This window comes from Ornithorhynchus anatinus, chromosome X5 (assembly GCF_004115215.2).
Source record: "Ornithorhynchus anatinus isolate Pmale09 chromosome X5, mOrnAna1.pri.v4, whole genome shotgun sequence".
Classification (NCBI taxonomy): Eukaryota; Metazoa; Chordata; class Mammalia; order Monotremata; family Ornithorhynchidae; genus Ornithorhynchus; species Ornithorhynchus anatinus.
Genome location: NC_041753.1, coordinates 2,110,984 through 2,127,043, shown reverse-complemented (window position 1 = coordinate 2,127,043; position 16,060 = coordinate 2,110,984). Strand labels below are relative to the sequence as shown.

At 64.5% G+C, this 16,060-nt stretch overlaps 4 protein-coding genes across 4 annotated transcripts; 2 read left to right on the top strand and 2 right to left on the bottom strand.

Moving 5' to 3' along the window:
* Window positions 1-776: 776 nt before the first annotated feature.
* TNFAIP8L2 (TNF alpha induced protein 8 like 2) lies at window positions 777-3,588 on the top strand. The gene is made up of 2 exons (XM_029056166.2): window positions 777-824; window positions 2,066-3,588. Exon 2 carries the CDS (start codon window positions 2,072-2,074, stop codon window positions 2,624-2,626), a length of 555 nt encoding a protein of 184 aa, XP_028911999.1. The 5' UTR covers window positions 777-824; window positions 2,066-2,071; the 3' UTR covers window positions 2,627-3,588.
* On the bottom strand, window positions 3,584-6,883 carry LYSMD1 (LysM domain containing 1). Its single transcript, XM_029056164.2, has 3 exons — window positions 6,412-6,883; window positions 5,603-5,937; window positions 3,584-4,263 (listed from the first exon to the last, which is right to left on the bottom strand). The coding sequence occupies exons 1-3, from the start codon at window positions 6,589-6,591 to the stop codon at window positions 4,098-4,100; spliced, it is 681 nt and encodes a 226-aa protein (XP_028911997.1). The 5' UTR covers window positions 6,592-6,883; the 3' UTR covers window positions 3,584-4,097.
* A 553-nt stretch (window positions 6,884-7,436) lies between these two features.
* SCNM1 (sodium channel modifier 1) lies at window positions 7,437-11,242 on the top strand. The gene is made up of 7 exons (XM_029055827.2): window positions 7,437-7,570; window positions 9,620-9,690; window positions 10,170-10,258; window positions 10,343-10,437; window positions 10,555-10,655; window positions 10,775-10,996; window positions 11,112-11,242. Exons 1-7 carry the CDS (start codon window positions 7,520-7,522, stop codon window positions 11,209-11,211), a joined length of 729 nt encoding a protein of 242 aa, XP_028911660.1. The 5' UTR covers window positions 7,437-7,519; the 3' UTR covers window positions 11,212-11,242.
* A 551-nt stretch (window positions 11,243-11,793) lies between these two features.
* Window positions 11,794-16,060, bottom strand: TMOD4 (tropomodulin 4). Its single transcript, XM_029055835.2, has 9 exons — window positions 15,913-16,060; window positions 15,119-15,275; window positions 14,639-14,755; window positions 14,043-14,132; window positions 13,822-13,952; window positions 13,628-13,735; window positions 13,121-13,264; window positions 12,315-12,459; window positions 11,794-11,938 (listed from the first exon to the last, which is right to left on the bottom strand). The coding sequence occupies exons 1-9, from the start codon at window positions 16,036-16,038 to the stop codon at window positions 11,916-11,918; spliced, it is 1,041 nt and encodes a 346-aa protein (XP_028911668.1). The 5' UTR covers window positions 16,039-16,060; the 3' UTR covers window positions 11,794-11,915.

The window sequence follows — 16,060 nt, the reverse complement described above, 5'->3', positions numbered from 1 at the left end:
CTTGATGGGAAGATGAAGAGATTGGGGGGGTGGGAATGGGGGGGTGGGAGGGTCCTGACCTGCCCCATCCCCTGCACTTCCTTCTGCTCGGGCCTCGCTTGCTGCCTCAGCCACCGCACTGGGGTAGTGGGGTCGGGCCCACCCCCCGCCCCCGCAGCCCCCCAGCCCCGAGTCTGGCCAGAGTTTGGGCCCCCGGCCCAAAAGGCCGACCCGCCAGGGGCCGGGTGGGTGGGGGGAGCAGGCAGAGATCCGGAGAGACGGACCAGAGAAAGAGAGAGAAAGTCAGAGAGGGGACAGCAGGGGCAGAAGGCCGAGGTGGAGAGACTCTGTGTGACCTCGGGCGTGTCACTTCACTTCTCTGTGCCTCGGTTACCTCAACTGTAAAATGGGGACTAAGAGCGCGAGCCCCATGTGGGACGGGGACTGTGTCCTACCCGGTTAGCCTGCGTCTACCCCAGCGCTTAGTGTGGTGTCTGGGGCAGAGTAAGCGCTTAACAAATACCGCCCCCCTCCAAAAGGGAGACAGAGACCTAGAGTGGAGTCAGAGACAGAGAGACGGTCAGAGAGGCAGAGAGACCCAGTCAGCTACCCCTGGAAGCCCTCCCCAGCCCTGACCTCACTGGCCTGGCCTGTGACACGGACACGGGGTGGCGGAGGCGGCGGGGCGGGTGATGGGGTGGGGGCGGGGCCCTCCCCCCGCCCCTGCCCCCTCCTTCCTGACCCGAGCAGCCTCATCCTTCTGCTTCCCCTCAGAGCAGCGGTGAGCCGGAGGCGGGCGGACAGGCGGGAGGGCGGGCGAGTGCAGGCCGGACGGGGCCAGGAAGGTGAGACCCCGAGTGGAGGAGTGGGGAGGGGGTGTGCGTGGGCCTGGGATTCCCCCACTCTGGACCCCCTGGCAAGAGGGGACATCTGGCCCCAGACAGAGACAGACGCCTTCTTCGGATGTAGGGTCACCCCTCTCCGCTGGCCGCGGGATGTGGGACCCTGGGTGGGGCACAGGATGTCCGCCTCAGGGGTCTGTGAGGGCGAACCCCACAACGAGGAGGTTGGGGGCTGTGCGGGAGCGGCGGGAGTGGGGGGCAGACCCGGTTCCGCTTTGCGCAGAGCTGGGCCTTCTCTCACTCAGGGCCGAAAAAGCCGCTGCTGAGCTGGATGGGGGGGGTGCTCCCTCCCCCGGGTCGGGGGCTTGGGGTGGAAATGGGGGACCCCGGCTGGAACCCTAGCGTGCACCCCCTTCCTCGGCAGAGAGGGGAAGAGGGGGAGAGCGGGGCGGCACCTCTGTGGTATGGCCACATCCTGAGGGAGGGACGGGGAAGTAACGAGCAAAATAGGCAGTGACACCAGAGACGGGAAGGAGGGGAAGAAACTGTGGGGGGCGGGGAGGAAGAGCGAGACCCCTACCCGGGTCACCCCAACTCCCTTCAGGGATCCTGAGACCCAAACTGAGCAAGGGGGGCAGTTACCACCCTGTCTCCCTACCCAGGGAACCCCTAATTGATCCCAACCCTTCAGAGGGGGCCCCCGAGCTTGCCGGTGGAGGGGCATGACTGGTCTGACCCCCCACCCCAATTCCCGCATCTTGCCCTGGTTGGGGGAGCTGTAGGGGGGTGGGGGCGACAAAGGCAGAGGGTGAAAGATACACAGAGAGACACCGAGACAGAGACAGAAAAAAACAGAGAGACAGAGGCCTACAGAGATATCCTAAGCTCCTTGAGGGCAGAGATGGTCTCTATTAACCTGGATGGACTCTCCCAAGCGCTCAGTACAGTGCTGAGGGCCAGTGGGCGCTCAGGCACCTCTGGCCATTGACGGAGAGAGAAGCTGAGTGAGAAAGTGGGGAAGAGATGGGGAGGGGAGAGACGGAGCGGAGCGGGAGGGAGAGGCGTGAGCCAGATGTGGAGGGCCGAGCTCGGTCTCCACTTGACACGGCTCAAGTCTGAGATTCCCCCCTCCCCATCTCTGCTCCCCCTTCCCCCTATTCCGCTCCATCTCCGGTTTCCCCCCACTCGCTCCGTCCCCCCGAATCCGGCCGGCCCCCCCTCCCCTGCTCCGGACCGCCCGGCAGGCGCGGATGGAGCCGTTCAGCTCGCGCAGCCTCGCGGTGCAGGCGGAGAAGAAGCTGCTGAGCGGGGCGGCGGGCCGAGCGGCGGCCCAGCTGCTGATCGACGAGACGAGCGGCGAGGTGCTGGACGAGCTGTACCGCGTGTCCAAGGCCTACACGCGTTCGCGGGCCGAGGCCCAGCGGGTCATCAAGGACCTGGTCAAGGTGGCCATCAAGGTGAGCGTCCTGCACCGCAACGGGCGGTTCAGCGGGGCGGAGCTGGAGCAGGCGGCCCTCTTCCGCCGGAAGCTGCGCCAGGGGGCCATGACGGCGCTGAGCTTCGGCCAGGTGGCCTTCACCTTCGAGGCGGCCGTGCTGGCCGGGCTGCTGGCCGAGTGCCGCGACGCCCTGCTGGGCCTGGTCCAGCGCCACCTCACCCCCAAGTCCCTGGGCCGCATCCGCCACGTCTTCGACCACTTCGCCGACCCGGGCCTGCTGGCCGCCCTCTACGGCCCCGACTACGACGCCCACCTCACCCGCATCTGCGCCGGCCTCAGCAAGCTGCTGGAGGAGGGGCGCCTCTGAGACCCCCCCCACCGGGCCCGGACTGCTGGGGCAGGGGAGGCTCTCAGGCAGACTGCTGGGGGGAGGGGTGGTTCTGAGGCCCTCCACCCCACCCCGGGACAAGAGGAGGTGCCAGCGGCCCCGACTGCAGGGGGAGGGGCGGCTGGGGATCTCCCCCACCCCACCACCCTCGGGCCCAGAGGGCCCTAGACTCTGAGACACCCCTCCCCACCCTCCGGCCTAGAGTGCTGGGGGTGGAGCACTCTGAGCGCCCCGCACCCGCAGGTGGGGAGGAGGTGATCCTGACTGCTCTGGGGGCAGTTGTGGGAGCCGGGGTGGGGGAGGGGTAGGCGGGCACGGCCTCCGAGGGGAGGAAGGGGACATCGCCTAAGCCTGCCGCAAACACGCACGCACGCACCCACAGGATGACACCCAAACCCAGACACGCACACACACACAGGCCAACAGTCCCACAGCGTCAGAGGCCGCACAGCATACGCACCCTGACACAGGCACCCAAGGACGGACACACACACACAGACACACACACACACGTGCACACACACGCTCAGCCCCACTCTCACACTCGGCCGGGCTCTGGGCGGGTGGGGGGTGGGGAGCTGCCTCCCCACTGCACTGGGGGGGGGTCTCAGCACGGCCAATGGTCGCCCCCGCCCCTCCCCCGCTCCCTGCCCTTCCCCCACACTCCCCGCCGACCCAGAGAGGAACTAGGAGCGCGGGTCCTCGCGGGTCCTCACCGCCAGCCGGAAACGGAGCCGAGCAGGCAGCCAAAGGCGAAGTGAAACAGGAGCAGCCGCTTCCCACGCCGCCGGGGGTCGGAGGTCGGCGAGGCACAAGACAAGCCACGAGGGGTCGGAGGGGCTGAGGGGCTTCCCCCGGGGATGGACACGAGGCCCCGACGCGGATGGACACACGGGGGAGGGGGCAACCGCACGCAGGAAATAAAAAGGCGTGAAACCCGGCCCAGGCTGGCTGTTTAATGCCTTCCAGGCCCGGCCCGACCTGGGGAGGGGTGGCCCCCAGCTCCCCCGCATCCGGCAACCCAGGCGGCAGGGGCTCCCGCGGGACCCCCGCCCGCTCGGGAAAGGGAGCAGTGTGGCGTCCCCTCTGCACCCAGGGGGCTGGAAGCCCCTCCGGGGGCTGGAGACGGGGTGGGCCGCCGCCACCGTGGATGGATGCCGCCTCCTCCTCCGCTTGCTTTTGGAATAGGGCCAGGGGCCGGGGGTGGGGGGATCTCCGCAGACAGATGCATCCAGCCCAGGGGGTCGGGGGCCGTGACCACCCCGTCACCCCCCCTTGGCCGACGCCTCTGCTGGCCCAGATATGTGGAGGTGGGGGGCGGGGAACAAGACACAAACCAAATAAATATCACCAACATAGCACCAGATAAATTAGGGGAGGAAGAGAGGGTGGGGGCAGTGCAGAGGGTTGGGGGGCTGGGGGAAGCGCCCCGCCCCCCCCTGCCCCCGGGTCAGAGTTTGAAGATTTCATCCTCCTGGTCTCGAAGGGAGGCGGTCCGGGAGGTCCGGGTCAGGGGGACGGGACCCAGGAGAGCCCGCTGCTGTTGCTGCTGCTGCTGCTGCCGCTGGGTCTGGGGCGAGCTGGGGCTCACGGGACGGGCTGCTTCTCCGGGGATCCTGGGGAGAAAGGAGCCAGGTCAGAGGGGAGGGGGCGGTCCAGGTCGCCTCTGGGAGGGAAGAGCGGCATTGCCTAGTGGTTAGGGCCCAGGCCCGGGCGTCAGAAGGACCTGGGTCCTCATCCCGGCACCGCTACTAGTCTGCTGGGTGACCTTGTGCAAGTCACTTCACTTCTTTGTGCCTCAGAAGACTGAGTCCCAAGTGGGACACTGACTGTGCCCGATCTGATCGGGAAGCAGCGTGGCTCAGGGGAAAAAGCCCGGGCTTGGGAGTCAGAGGTCATGGGTTCTAATCCCAGCTCCACCGCTTGTCAGCTGGGTGACTTTGGGTGAGTCAACTCACTTCTCGGCGCCTCAGTGACCTCATCTGTAAAATGGGGATGAAGACTGAGCCCCACGTGGGCCAACCTGATCACCTTGTATCCCCACCCAGCCCTTAGAATGGTGCTTTGCACTTAGTAAGTGCTTAACAAATGCCATTATCATTATTATTAGTAGTGCCCTGAATCAACCCCCAGGGCTTAGGGCACATAGTGTGGCTCAGTGGAAAGAGCACGGGCTTGGGAGTCAGAGGTCATGGGTTCGAATCCCGCTCTGCCACCTGTCAGCTGTGTGACCTTGGGCAAGTCACTTCACTTCTCTGGGGCTCAGTTGCCTCATCTGTAAAATGGGGATGAAGACTGTGAGCCTCACGTGGGACAACCTGATGACCCTGGATCTACCCCAGTGCTTAGAACAGTGCTCTGCACATAGTAAGCTCTTAACAAATACCAACATTATTATTATTATAGTAAGTGCTTAAATAACCTCCCCTCTGCCCCCCCCCCCCGCCGCCCCCCAAGAAAGGAAAGACCCCCGAATCCGGGTCCCGGGCGCCCCCTAGTGACTCAAGGCAGCACAGCAGCCTCTGCCACCTGCCTGCCCCCTCCCCAAAGAGGCAGACTAATAATAAAAATAATAATAATAATAATGGCATTTATTAAGTGTGGAAGCACTGTCCTACACGCTGGAGTAGATACGAGGTAATGAGGTTGTCCCACACGGGGCTCACAGTCTTAATCTCCATTTTACCGACGAGGCAACGGAGGCACAGAGAAGTTAGGCGCCTCGCCCAAGGTCACAGGGCAGACGAGCGGCAGAGTCGGGATTAGAACCCACGTCCTCCGACTCCCGAGTCGGTGCTCTTGCTACTAGGCCATGCGGCGTCTCTGTACAGTTCATAGTATAGTGTTTAGTACAGCACTCCGCACATAGTAAGCGCTCAATAAATACCACGGACGGACAGCCTAGCGGGGCGGGAGGAGGTGTGATGGATGAGGGTGAAAAGACCCCAGGCTCACCTGCCCTCCCCCCTCCTCAGCTTCCTGGCGGCCGCCTTTTTGGACAGGCTGATCTCGGAGTCCAGCTTCTTGAGGAAATCGGAGGCCGAGAGGTCGTGGGTGGGCTGGGGGCTGTCCCCGTTAGCCTGGCCGGCGGTCGGACCTTCCTCCTTGGACCCGGCCTCGACCCCCGGCCCCGTCGCCGCCGCCGCCTCCTCCTTCTCCTCCTCCTCTGAGTCCGAGTCCAGTCCGTGAAGCAGCCCGCGGGGCTGGGTGAGCACTGGGATGGTGAGGCTCGACTTCAAGAAGATGGACTCGTTGGTGTAAAGGCGGTTCGCTCGCTTGATCTGTTCCATCTGGACACACATCACCCCCACCCCTACGCTCAGGGGGCGGGCAGAGGCAGAGCGCCCCGTCCCCCCAAGGGTCAATCCCACCGCCCCATCCTCTGCCTCGTGGGGACAAGGGAAGCAGCGCTGGGAGATTGATAGGTGGGATGGGGGGCCGGGGATGACCAGGGCGCCTCGGGGAGTCGAGACCAGACTTGAGTGTGGTGTCACTTGCATCCCCTCTATCACCCACACCTCCCAAAGGGTTTACGTACGTCCCATTAAAGCAGGAGGTGCTCGGTAAATACTGACTGGCTCAACCTCAGAGAGAAGCAGGGCGAGAGAGAAAGGGCACAAGAGAGAGATGGACCGGGGAGGTTACCGTGCAGGTTCTAGGCCAGGGACCGGGGACGGGGCAGGGCCGAGCAGGCTGGTCAGGGCCAACCTTCCCTGCGAGGCGGGGTCAAAGGTCGCCCCTCCCCGGGGGCCCCCCGCACTCACCGTCACCCCATACTTGAGCGCCAGCCCGGCCAAGGTGTCGCCGGGCTCCAGGCGGTGCTGCAGGAGCCGCTGCCTCGCGGGCGAGCAGGCCGACTGCACCAGGCTCCCGTAGGAGCGGGTCCGGCTCCCCCGCAGCAGGCCGGAGCCCCCGCAGCCCTCCTGCCTGGCCGGAGAGGACATGTCCCCGCCTGGCCGGGGGCGGGGGCGGCGAGGGGCGGGGAGGAGGGCAGGGGGCTAGGGGGAGAGAATAAAGAGGGGGTCACCTCTCTCCTGGGCCCCTGCCCCCCCTTGCGCCCCTTCCCCAGCCCCCGGGTCACCCGCTCTCAGTCCGTCCCGGCGCCCCCGCTGGAGCGGTGACATCTCCCCGGAGACGGTCTCTCCGGTGGCCTCCCGGGCCTGACCTCTGACCTTCACCCCCCCACCCCTCGTCTTCGACCACCGCCCCGTCCCGGGCCGCGCCTCTCCCCTCCCGTCCCGTCCCGTCCCGTCCCCAGCCCGGGCGACAGGCCCCCCGCCTCCGGCCCCAGCGTCGCCCCGGCCCCGCTGAAGCGTCGTCGCCACGGCCTTCGCCCGGGGAGGGGGAGGGGAAAGGGAGAGGGAGAGGGAGGCTGCCGCTGAGGCCGCTGGGAAATGGAGTCCACGTCCGCCCTCCCTTCCCGCGGGGAGCCAGCGACTGCCCCGCCCGCCCTCCCGACCCCCATTTGTCACGGCAGCCACCACCTTCTCCCTCCTCCCTCCGCAGAGGGGCTCAGATTTCCCCCGCTCCGGGGGGGGGCCGCAGGGCTTTCTCGAGGGGGGGGACTACATTTCCCAGAACGCACCAGGCCCCCCCCCCCCCGGCTGTGGAGAGGCGGGCCTAGAGCCCGCGGGAACCGCCGCTTGAGGGGGGGGGGGAGAGAAAAAAGAGGCGCGCACTGCCCGACGGGAATCGTAGTCCCGGCCCTGAGAGGCCGCGGGGCAAGTGAGGGGGACGAGGGGGGGGAAGGCGGGAGAAAGAACTACTCCTCCCGTGATCCTCTGGTTCCCCTCAGCCTCCCCCTCCCCTCCACCTACGGAAGCCGCGAGGGGACGGCTAGGGCGGGACCCCCGAGCCCGGCTCGTCGCCGGAATGTCGTTCAAGAGGGAGGGCGACGACTGGAGCCAGCTCAATGTGCTCAAGGTGTGTGGGAGCGGGGAGGCGGAAGGACACCCACCCCACCCCTCCCCCCGCGCCCTCCTCTGGTTGCCGTGGTAACCCGGAGGGAGGGGCCGGGGGGAGGCAGCATTCATTCATTCCATAGTATTTATTGAGCGCTTACTATGTGCACTGGACTGAGCGCTTGGAATGGAATGGAGTCTTCCCCTCGACTCTATCTATTTATTGCCATTGTTCTTGTCTGTCCGTCTCCCCCGATTAGACTGTAAGCCCGTCAAACGGCAGGGACGGTCTCTATCTGTTGCCGACTTGTTCATCCCAAGCGCTTAGTCCAGTGCTCTGCACATAGTAAGCGCTCAATAAATACTATGGAATGAATGAACAAATTGGTAACATTTAGAGACAGTCCCTGCCCTACGACGGGCTCCCAGTCTAATCGGGGAAGACGGACAGACAAGAACAATAGCAATCAATAGAATCAAGGGGATGAACAGAGACCCTCAACGGAGCCCCCCTGCTTCCACCCCACGCCCCGCCAGCCTCAGGATAATAACAGTCATCATCATAACAGTGATAATAATGCTGGTATTTGTTAAGCGCTTACTATGTGCAGAGCACTGTTCTAAGCGCTGGGGGAGATACAGGGTCAGCAAGTTGTCCCACGTGAGGCTCACAGTTAATCCCCATTTTACAGATGAGGTAACTGAGGCCCAGAGAAGCTAAGTGACTTGTCCGCAGTCACACAGCTGACAATGGCGGAGCTGGGATTCGAACCCATGACCTCTGACCTCTGAGGCTCACAATCTTCATCCCCATTTTCCAGATGAGGTCACTGAGACCCCGAGAAGTGAAGTGACTCGCCCAAAGTCACACAGCTGATGAGTGGCGGAGCCGGGATTAGAACTCATGACCTCTGACTCCTAAACCCGGGCTCTTTCTATTGAGCCACGCTGCGCTTACTATGTGCAAAGCACTGTTCTAAGCCCTGGGGAGTGGGGGGGTACAAGGTGATCAGGTTGTCCCACGTGGGGCTCATAGTCTTCATCCCCATTTTAATAATAATGATGGCATTTGTTAAGCGCTTACTATGTGCAAAGCACTGTTCTAAGCGCTGGTGGGGGGATACAAGGTGATCAGGTTGTCCCACGTGGGGCTCCCAATCTTCATCCCCATATTACAGATGAGGGAACTGAGGCCCAGAGCAGTGAAGTAACTTGCCCAAAGTCACCCATCTGACAAGCAGCGGAGGCAGGATTAGAACCCACAACCTCTGACTCCCAAGCCCGGGCTCTGTCCACTGAGCCACGCTGCTTCTCGCCTGCATATTGTAGAGTGTCCTGTTACCAGGGCGTAATACAGTGCTCAGCACACAATAAGTGCTTCATAAATACCCCATTCATTGATTGATTGTCAGGAACTGTTCTAGTTTTTCTCCTGGATACCCCTCCCTCCCTCCCTCCCTCCTCCAACAATGGACTCCCCCCCCCCATTCTTGGGCTCCCCCCCAGGGACCCCTGCGCAAACCATCTCGCACCCCTGACTCTCCTCCACCACCCCTGACTCTCCCCAAGCGACCCAACATGGACTATCCACCACCCCTGACTCTCTCCTCTCCATCCCTGACTCTCCCCCAGTGACCCCAACACAGACCATCCCACACCCCTGACTCTCCCCTCTCCATTTCTGACTGTCCCCCAGTGATCCCAACATAGACCATCCACCACCCCCGACTCTCCCCTCTCCATCCCTGTCTCGCCCCAGTGACCCAGCACAAACTATCCCAAACCCCTGACCCTCCTTTAGTGACCCAGACTGGTCTGCTCATCCTTGGGTCTGGGGAGACTGTAAACTCCTTAAGGGCAGAGATCCTGTCTTCCTACTCTCCTCTCCCAAATGCGTAGTATGTTGCTCTGCACACACTAAGTTTTCCAATAAATGCCACCGGTTGACCATCCATTGGTCCGGACCCCTCTGGGATCAGCTAATATTTCCGTCGGGGAGTGCATTCCCTCCCCTCCGCCCTACTCCTCTGGGAATCTCCCTCCCCCAACCCCTCTCTGTCCACCCCTTCAGAAACGGCGAGTTGGAGACCTGCTGGCCAGCTACATTCCCGAGGACGAGGCGCTGATGTTACGAGACGGGCGGTGAGGGCAGGGGCACGGGGGAGAACCGGGAGGGTGAGAGGGATCGAGCAAATGATCAGAGGATCTAGACTGTAAGCTTGTTTTGGGCAGGGAACGTTTTCTATCACCTTTCCCAGCCCCACAGCACTTACGTATATATGAGTAATTTTATTTATTTGTATCGATGTCTGTCTGCCCCCTTCTAGACTGTGAGCTCGTCGTGGGCAGGGAATGTCACTGTTTATGGTTGTACTTTCCCAAGCGCTTAGTACAATGTTCTACCCACAGTAAGTGCTCCATAAATACGACTGACTACTCTCCCAAATGCTTAATACAGTGCTCTGCACATAGTAAGCGCTTAGTAAATACCACCGATTGATTGGTTGAGAGAGTTAGGGGATGGGGACTAGAGAGGAGGGGTGGGCTGCGCGGGGGTCTTGGCTGGAAGGTGTATTCGCAACCCGCCTCCCCCAACCTTGCCCCCATCTGTCGTTCCCCAGCTTTGCCTGTGCCGTGTGCCCCCACCGTCCCGTCTTAGATACCTTGGCCATGTTGACCGCTCACCGGGCTGGCAGGAAGCACCTAGCCAGTGAGTGGGGTTGGGGGGGAAAGGGAGGGGCTGGATGGCACCCCCTCCCCTCCCAACTGGACAATGATTCCTTCTCCCACCCAGGCCTGCAGCGCTTCTACGGGAAGAAGCAGCAGCATAGAGACAGAGGGGAGCAGGGCCGGCCGGTGGAAGGTCCCTTGAGGGAAGAGGAGAGTGAGGTGCGGGTCCCGCGGAGGTGGGAGGCGGGTGGGTGGTTGGGGTGCAGGGCGGGACAGTAGCCCGGTGGTCCCTGCCGGGGCTCCCCGGGGGGCTAAGCCGAGTCCCCCCCTTCCCAGGGCTGTCCAGCCCCACTGCTGGCCCAGACCCGCCTGCTGACCCAGAAGGCCTTGCGTCCTGCTGCCCCCTACAGCAGCTGCTCTAGACGCCGCCCGGACAGGTGAGAGGCCTCCGCTGGGCCGCAGGGAGGGACGAGGGGGGCACCGGGGGGGCAGATCAATGGGGGTCATGGAGGGGCTCCCCGGATCCCAACCGATCTCTCTGTTTCGTTTCCCCCAGGTCGGCCGGGCCCGCCGCCTCCTCCGTCCCCACGGCCCTCTCCGTCCCCACGGTCACCCGGCAGGCGGAGGAGCGGCCCCCGGCCAGGGGCGCGGAGCCCCCGGCGCCCCCGGTTGGGGAGGAGCAGGAGGAGGACGGGGGAGTGGAAGAGGGGGCGGCGGCGGCCCGGCCCCCCAGCCCAGGGAGACGCCGGGCCCTGGACCACTACCTGAAGCTGCGCAGGTGAGTGGAGGGGGGTGGATGGGATGGAAAGGGAAGGGGCAGAGGGGGAAGGGGAGGGTCCCGGTCCCTGCGCCGCCGTGCCCCGTCCCCACCCCTCACCCCCCGCCCTCCGCAGTGCCGGCTGGATCCCCGACGGCAGCGGGCACTGGGTGAAGGACGCCAACGCCGAATTTGACTCGGATGAGGAGGAGCCCCCGCTTCTCCCCCCGGATTAGCCCTCCCTCCACCCCCCCCCACCAAATAAACTCCTTCCCAACTCTTACCCGGCTGCCGCCCCCGCCCTCCTCGCACCGCCCCCCTCCCCCACCACGGGAGGGGCCGGGGAATGGGGGGTTGCCGCTGTCCAGTACCCCCCACCCCCTGGCCCCTTGCAGGAGAAGGGGTAGAGAGGAGCCGGGGGGGGGGGCGAGGCCCACCGGCTGGGTCTTTGACAGGATCCTATTAATAAAGCGCCACCACGGGGGGCGGGGGCGGACAGGCAGGCGGCCGTGCCCTTTAGGATGCCCCCTGCCCCCGCTCTTTTACTCCCCCGGCCTGCCAACCCCCCTCCCGAAAAAATCTTTAAGATCTCTCCGTGCACCTGGGAAGCCCAGCTCCGGGGAGGGTGCCTGCCACCCCTCCCCCCCTTTGGAAACCTGATACCCCTCCCCCCACTCCGGCTGGTCTCTGGGGGTATAAATACCCCCTGGGCGCCAGCCAGGGCAACCCCAGTCGGGGGGAGACGTGATCCGCCCACCCCCACCCCCGCCCCGGATAAGGAAGAAAGGAAGGAGGAGCGGGGTTGGGGGGGGGTCACGTTGGGAGGGACTTTTATTTACAGGACGGGGGCAGCGAGGACGAGGACGACTCCTCCTGGGGGCAGAGGACTCCCGGGGGCACGGGAATCCTTGAGGCAGGGACGTGGGGGGCACCGCCCTCCTTAAGTCTTCTTCTGCTTGCGGCCTGGTGGGGCAGGGGCAAGGATGCAGATTCAGTCCCCGCAACCACCGCCCGCCCAAATCTGCTTCCTTCCTGCCCGGCCCCCACCGGGCCCCGCCCCCTCCCTCCTGCCCCACCCCTCCAGGCCCCACCTCCTCACTGCATCTCCTCTTCTGGCCCCGCCTCTTCACTGCATCACCCCTCCAGGTGCCGCCTTTTCACTGTGCCACCCCTCCGGGCCCCGCCTCCTCACTGCATCTACCCTCCAGGTCCCCCCTCTTCACTGCCCCACCCACCCAGGCCCCACCTCCTCGCTGCCCCACCCTTCCAGGCCCCGCCTCACTGCCCCACCCCTCCCACCCCGCCCCCCAGCCCGGCCAGGCCTCCCCACGAGACTCACGCAGCTCGTTGTTCCGCGTGATGGCGTTGGCCGCCCGGGCCCTCGGGCCCTGCTGCGTGAAGTGGTAGCCGAAGCGCACGATGGCCGGACACTGCTCCAGCATGGCCGCCATCTCCATCTCCACCGAGTCCCCCGGCCACTGCCTCTGCGGGGAGCGGCCAGCCCGGCGCGCCGCCTCTTTGCCTTGCCCTCTCCCACCCGGGCCCGCCCCCCAGCCCCTCTGCCCCACGCCCCCTGCCTCTCATTCATCCAGTCGTATTTATTGAGCGCTCACTGTGTGCAGAGCACTGGACGAAGCGCTCGGAATGGGCAGTTGGGCAACAGAGAGAGACCACCCCACCCGACAAGGGGGTCACCATCTCTCAAGCCCGGGAGGCTGGGTGCCGCTCTTCTACCCCCTGCCCTTCAGATGGGGCCACCCCCCCTACACCTCACCGCCCAGCCACCCTCACTCCCTTGGGCCCCACCCCCTGCCCGCCTCAGTAATAGTAATAATAATAATGATGGTCTTTGCTAAGCGCTTACTATGTGCAGAGCACCGTTCTGAGCGTTGGGGGAGATACAGGGTAATCAATTGTCCCACTTGGGGCTCACATTTTCTAATCCCCGTTTTTCCAGATGAGGTCACTAAGGCCCAGAGAAGTGAAGGGACTTGCCCAGGGTCACATAGCAGACAAGTGACGGAAGCGGGATTAGAACCCACGACCTCTGACTCCCAAACCCGGGCTCTATCCACTTTCCAAGTCCGGTCCCCGCCTGGCCGTCCCCATCCACCCCCCCCCGCCGCCCCCGGGGTGCGGGGCTACCTGGTTGTCGAGGCGGAGCTCGGCCAGGGAGGGGTGGGCGCGCACGGCCCGCAGCACCGCCATGAGCCCCGCGCTGCTGATGAAGTTGGACTCCAGGTTGAGGCTCTGCAGTGTCTGGTTCTCCCGCAGCATCTCCGCCACCGCCTGCCGGGACGGGGACGGGGGGGCGAGGGCCGGGGGAGGGGACGGCGATGATAATAACGATAATGATAATGATGGTCATCATCGTGTACTTGGCGAGCGCTTATGATGGGCCAGCCATTGGACCGTGGATCCCAGAAAATCGGGTCGGACTCGGGCCCCGTCCCTCCCGGGGTTCACAGCCTTGATCCTCATTTTACAAATGGGGTAACTGAGGCCCAGAGGACCGAAGTGACCGGCCCGAGGCCTCAGAGTGGACAAATTGGAGGGGTGGGATCAGACCGGGTCCCTCCGACCCCCCGGGCCTGAGTTCTATCCGTCGGGCCACGCCGCGGTCGGGCAGGGAGGGGGCCGGGGGGGACTCACGTTGGCGACCGGATCGTTGCTGCGGGTGGCCACGAGGCTCAGCTTTAGCACGTGGGTGTTGGCCTTGAGGGCCTGGCACAGTTCGGTCAGCGCCGTGATCCCGACGTCCTGGGGGGCGGGAGGACCGGCAAGGGGTAGAGTTAGCGGGGCGGGGGGCGGGACATGGGCCGCGGTGGTCGGGACGCGGGACCGACCTGCATGTTATTCAGGTTGACGTCTTCCAGGTCGCGGTCGTCGCTGCGCACCCGCCGCAGGGTCTCCCCGAGGTCCGTGGGGTTGGGGGGCTCGTCGGGCACCGGCTTGTACTTGTCCGGCTGCACCACGCCTGGGGGGGGGTGGGAGAGCGGCACGTGGCCCCGAGACCCTCCCCCGGCGCCTGACCCCCCCGACTCCAACCCCCACCCGCCCCACTCACTGCTGATCCCCTCTGTGTTGCAAATCTCGCCGCTGCAGATGGCATCGTAGTATTGCTTGTTGCTCATGAGCGTGTACATGCCCAGGATGGCTGCCGGAGGAGAGGGACACGTGTGAGCCTGTACACGTGTGAGCCTGTCTAGGCCGAAGGGGGCCGGGGGGTGGGGGGAGAGGGCATGTGCCAGCGGGCATGTGGCTTGGATGGCTGGGGGGGAGAGAGTGATCCGTTCTTACTATGTGTCGAGCACTGTACAAAGTCCCGGGATGGGTACAAGCAAATCAGGTTGGACACAGTCCCTGTCCCACATGGAGCTCACAGTCTTAAGCTCCATTTTACGGATGAGGCCCAGAGAAGTAAAGTGACTTGCTTAAGGTCATACAGTAGACAGGTGGCGGAGTGCGAGCCTGTACATGTGGAGATTGGCAGGGGGAGGACACGTGAGCGCATACACGTGGAGGTTGGTGGGGTGAGGGGGGAAGGCAGGGGCACGCAGAGGAAGGGGACTCCCCCGTCCCGTCCCCACCGCTGCACGAGCTGGGAACGTGCCGCCCCTGCCCCCCGGCCCTTGGCTCCCACCCCTGTCCGCCGCCCCCCACCTGCGATGTCACACATCTCGGCGTCGGTGGCCTGAGCCAGCGCGGCCTCCAGCTCCGGCTCCAGCGTGATCTGCTCCTCGGCCGGGATCTCCCGCTTGGGCTGCAAGTATGGCTTCCCTGGGCCGGGGACAGTGCGTGGGACCGGGCCCGGGGACCCTCCCCCCGCCGCCCCCCGCCCCCCAACCCGGAGCCGCCGGCTAAGGCGGGGCGCTTGGCACAACGTAAGCACTTAACAAATACCCTCGGCGGGGACGGACAGTGAAGGACACCCCAGGACGGGGGACTCGGGGGCCGGTCCACCCCAGAGAACCCCCCTCACGCACAGCCCTCGGGGGTCCGGTTAAGGCAGAGGCCGAATTCAATGCTCTCGGCACCTACTACGGCGCTTGGCTCAACGTGAGCGCTTAAAAAATTCCCGTGGCAGGGGCAGGTGTTCACGGGCCGGGAGGTATCGGGGGTCTCTCTCGGGGTCCGTGCTACCTTTCTTCTCTCCGGTGAAGGGCACCAGGTCGTCGCGCTCCTTGAACTCGAGGGCCTGCCGCTCCAGGTACTGCATCAGCGCGTCTCGGTCCAGCGGGCCCGTCGGGCTCTTCTTCGTCTGGTCGCGTTGTCGCAGCCCCGCGGGCAGCAGCATGTTCTGGGGAGGCGTGCGATGGCAGCTCGACCCCCGCCCCGCCCCCAGACTCACGCTCTGCCCCCCGCCCCCAGCTCTTCTCCCGGTGTTCCCCCAAATCTCCCTCTCGCACTCTCTGCACCAAATGCCGCAAGCAAAGGGATGGTGGTCCACTGTGACCACCGCCTCTCCCCTCTTTTTTTAATGGTATTTGTTCAGCGCTTACTAGGTGCCAGGCCCTGTACTAAGCGCCAGGGTGGAAACAAGCTCATTGGGTTGGATGCAGTCCCTGTCCCGCAGGGGCCTCACAGTCTTAATCCCCATTTTACAGATGAAGGAACTGGGCCCCGGAGAATAGTAATAATAGTTGGGGTGTTGGTTAAGCGCTTACTCTGAGCCGGGCGCTAAACTAAGCGCTGGGCTGGTTACAACCAGGTCGGGCCAGACACAGTCCCCGACCCCCGTGGGGCTCATGGTCTCCACCCCCATTTTACAGATGAGGGCACCGAGGCCCAGAGAAGTGAAGTGACTCGTCCGAGGTCACGGAGCGGACGGCTGGGGGAGAGAGGATGAGACCCCAGGTCCCCCAGACTCCCAGGCCGGGGCCGTAGGCAGTGGGCCCCGCTGGGTGACCCGGATGGGTGGGCGCCGGCCTCGGCACCTCGGGATCCATCTCCTGCAGTTCGCAGTCCAGCTGCTCCAGCTCCTCGGGGCTGAGGCCCCTCAGGATCTCATCCTCGTCGATGTCACGATATTTCTCCAGCTCCTGACGGTACGACGACGTCATGGCGGGCAGCCCCCTCCCCCGG

What these genes read in the sequence shown, in the direction of transcription:
- TNFAIP8L2 (XM_029056166.2), top strand. Translation starts at nt 2,072, where the DNA reads ATGGAGCCGTTCAGCTCGCGCAGCCTCGCGGTGCAGGCGGAGAAGAAG.
- LYSMD1 (XM_029056164.2), bottom strand. Translation starts at nt 6,591, where the DNA reads ATGTCCTCTCCGGCCAGGCAGGAGGGCTGCGGGGGCTCCGGCCTGCTG. An exon ending in CGCTCAAGTATGGGGTGACG is followed by an intron (nt 5,938 to 6,411) that starts GTGAGTGCGGGG and finishes ATGTGTGTCCAG; the next exon opens with ATGGAACAGATCAAGCGAGC. An exon ending in CTGAGGAGGGGGGAGGGCAG is followed by an intron (nt 4,264 to 5,602) that starts GTGAGCCTGGGG and finishes CTTTCTCCCCAG; the next exon opens with GATCCCCGGAGAAGCAGCCC.
- SCNM1 (XM_029055827.2), top strand. Translation starts at nt 7,520, where the DNA reads ATGTCGTTCAAGAGGGAGGGCGACGACTGGAGCCAGCTCAATGTGCTC. An exon ending in TGAGGGAAGAGGAGAGTGAG is followed by an intron (nt 10,438 to 10,554) that starts GTGCGGGTCCCG and finishes CCCCCTTCCCAG; the next exon opens with GGCTGTCCAGCCCCACTGCT. An exon ending in TCTAGACGCCGCCCGGACAG is followed by an intron (nt 10,656 to 10,774) that starts GTGAGAGGCCTC and finishes CGTTTCCCCCAG; the next exon opens with GTCGGCCGGGCCCGCCGCCT.
- TMOD4 (XM_029055835.2), bottom strand. Translation starts at nt 16,038, where the DNA reads ATGACGTCGTCGTACCGTCAGGAGCTGGAGAAATATCGTGACATCGAC. An exon ending in CTTCACCGGAGAGAAGAAAG is followed by an intron (nt 14,756 to 15,118) that starts GTAGCACGGACC and finishes TCCCCGGCCCAG; the next exon opens with GGAAGCCATACTTGCAGCCC. An exon ending in TCAACCTGAATAACATGCAG is followed by an intron (nt 13,736 to 13,821) that starts GTCGGTCCCGCG and finishes CCCGCCCCCCAG; the next exon opens with GACGTCGGGATCACGGCGCT.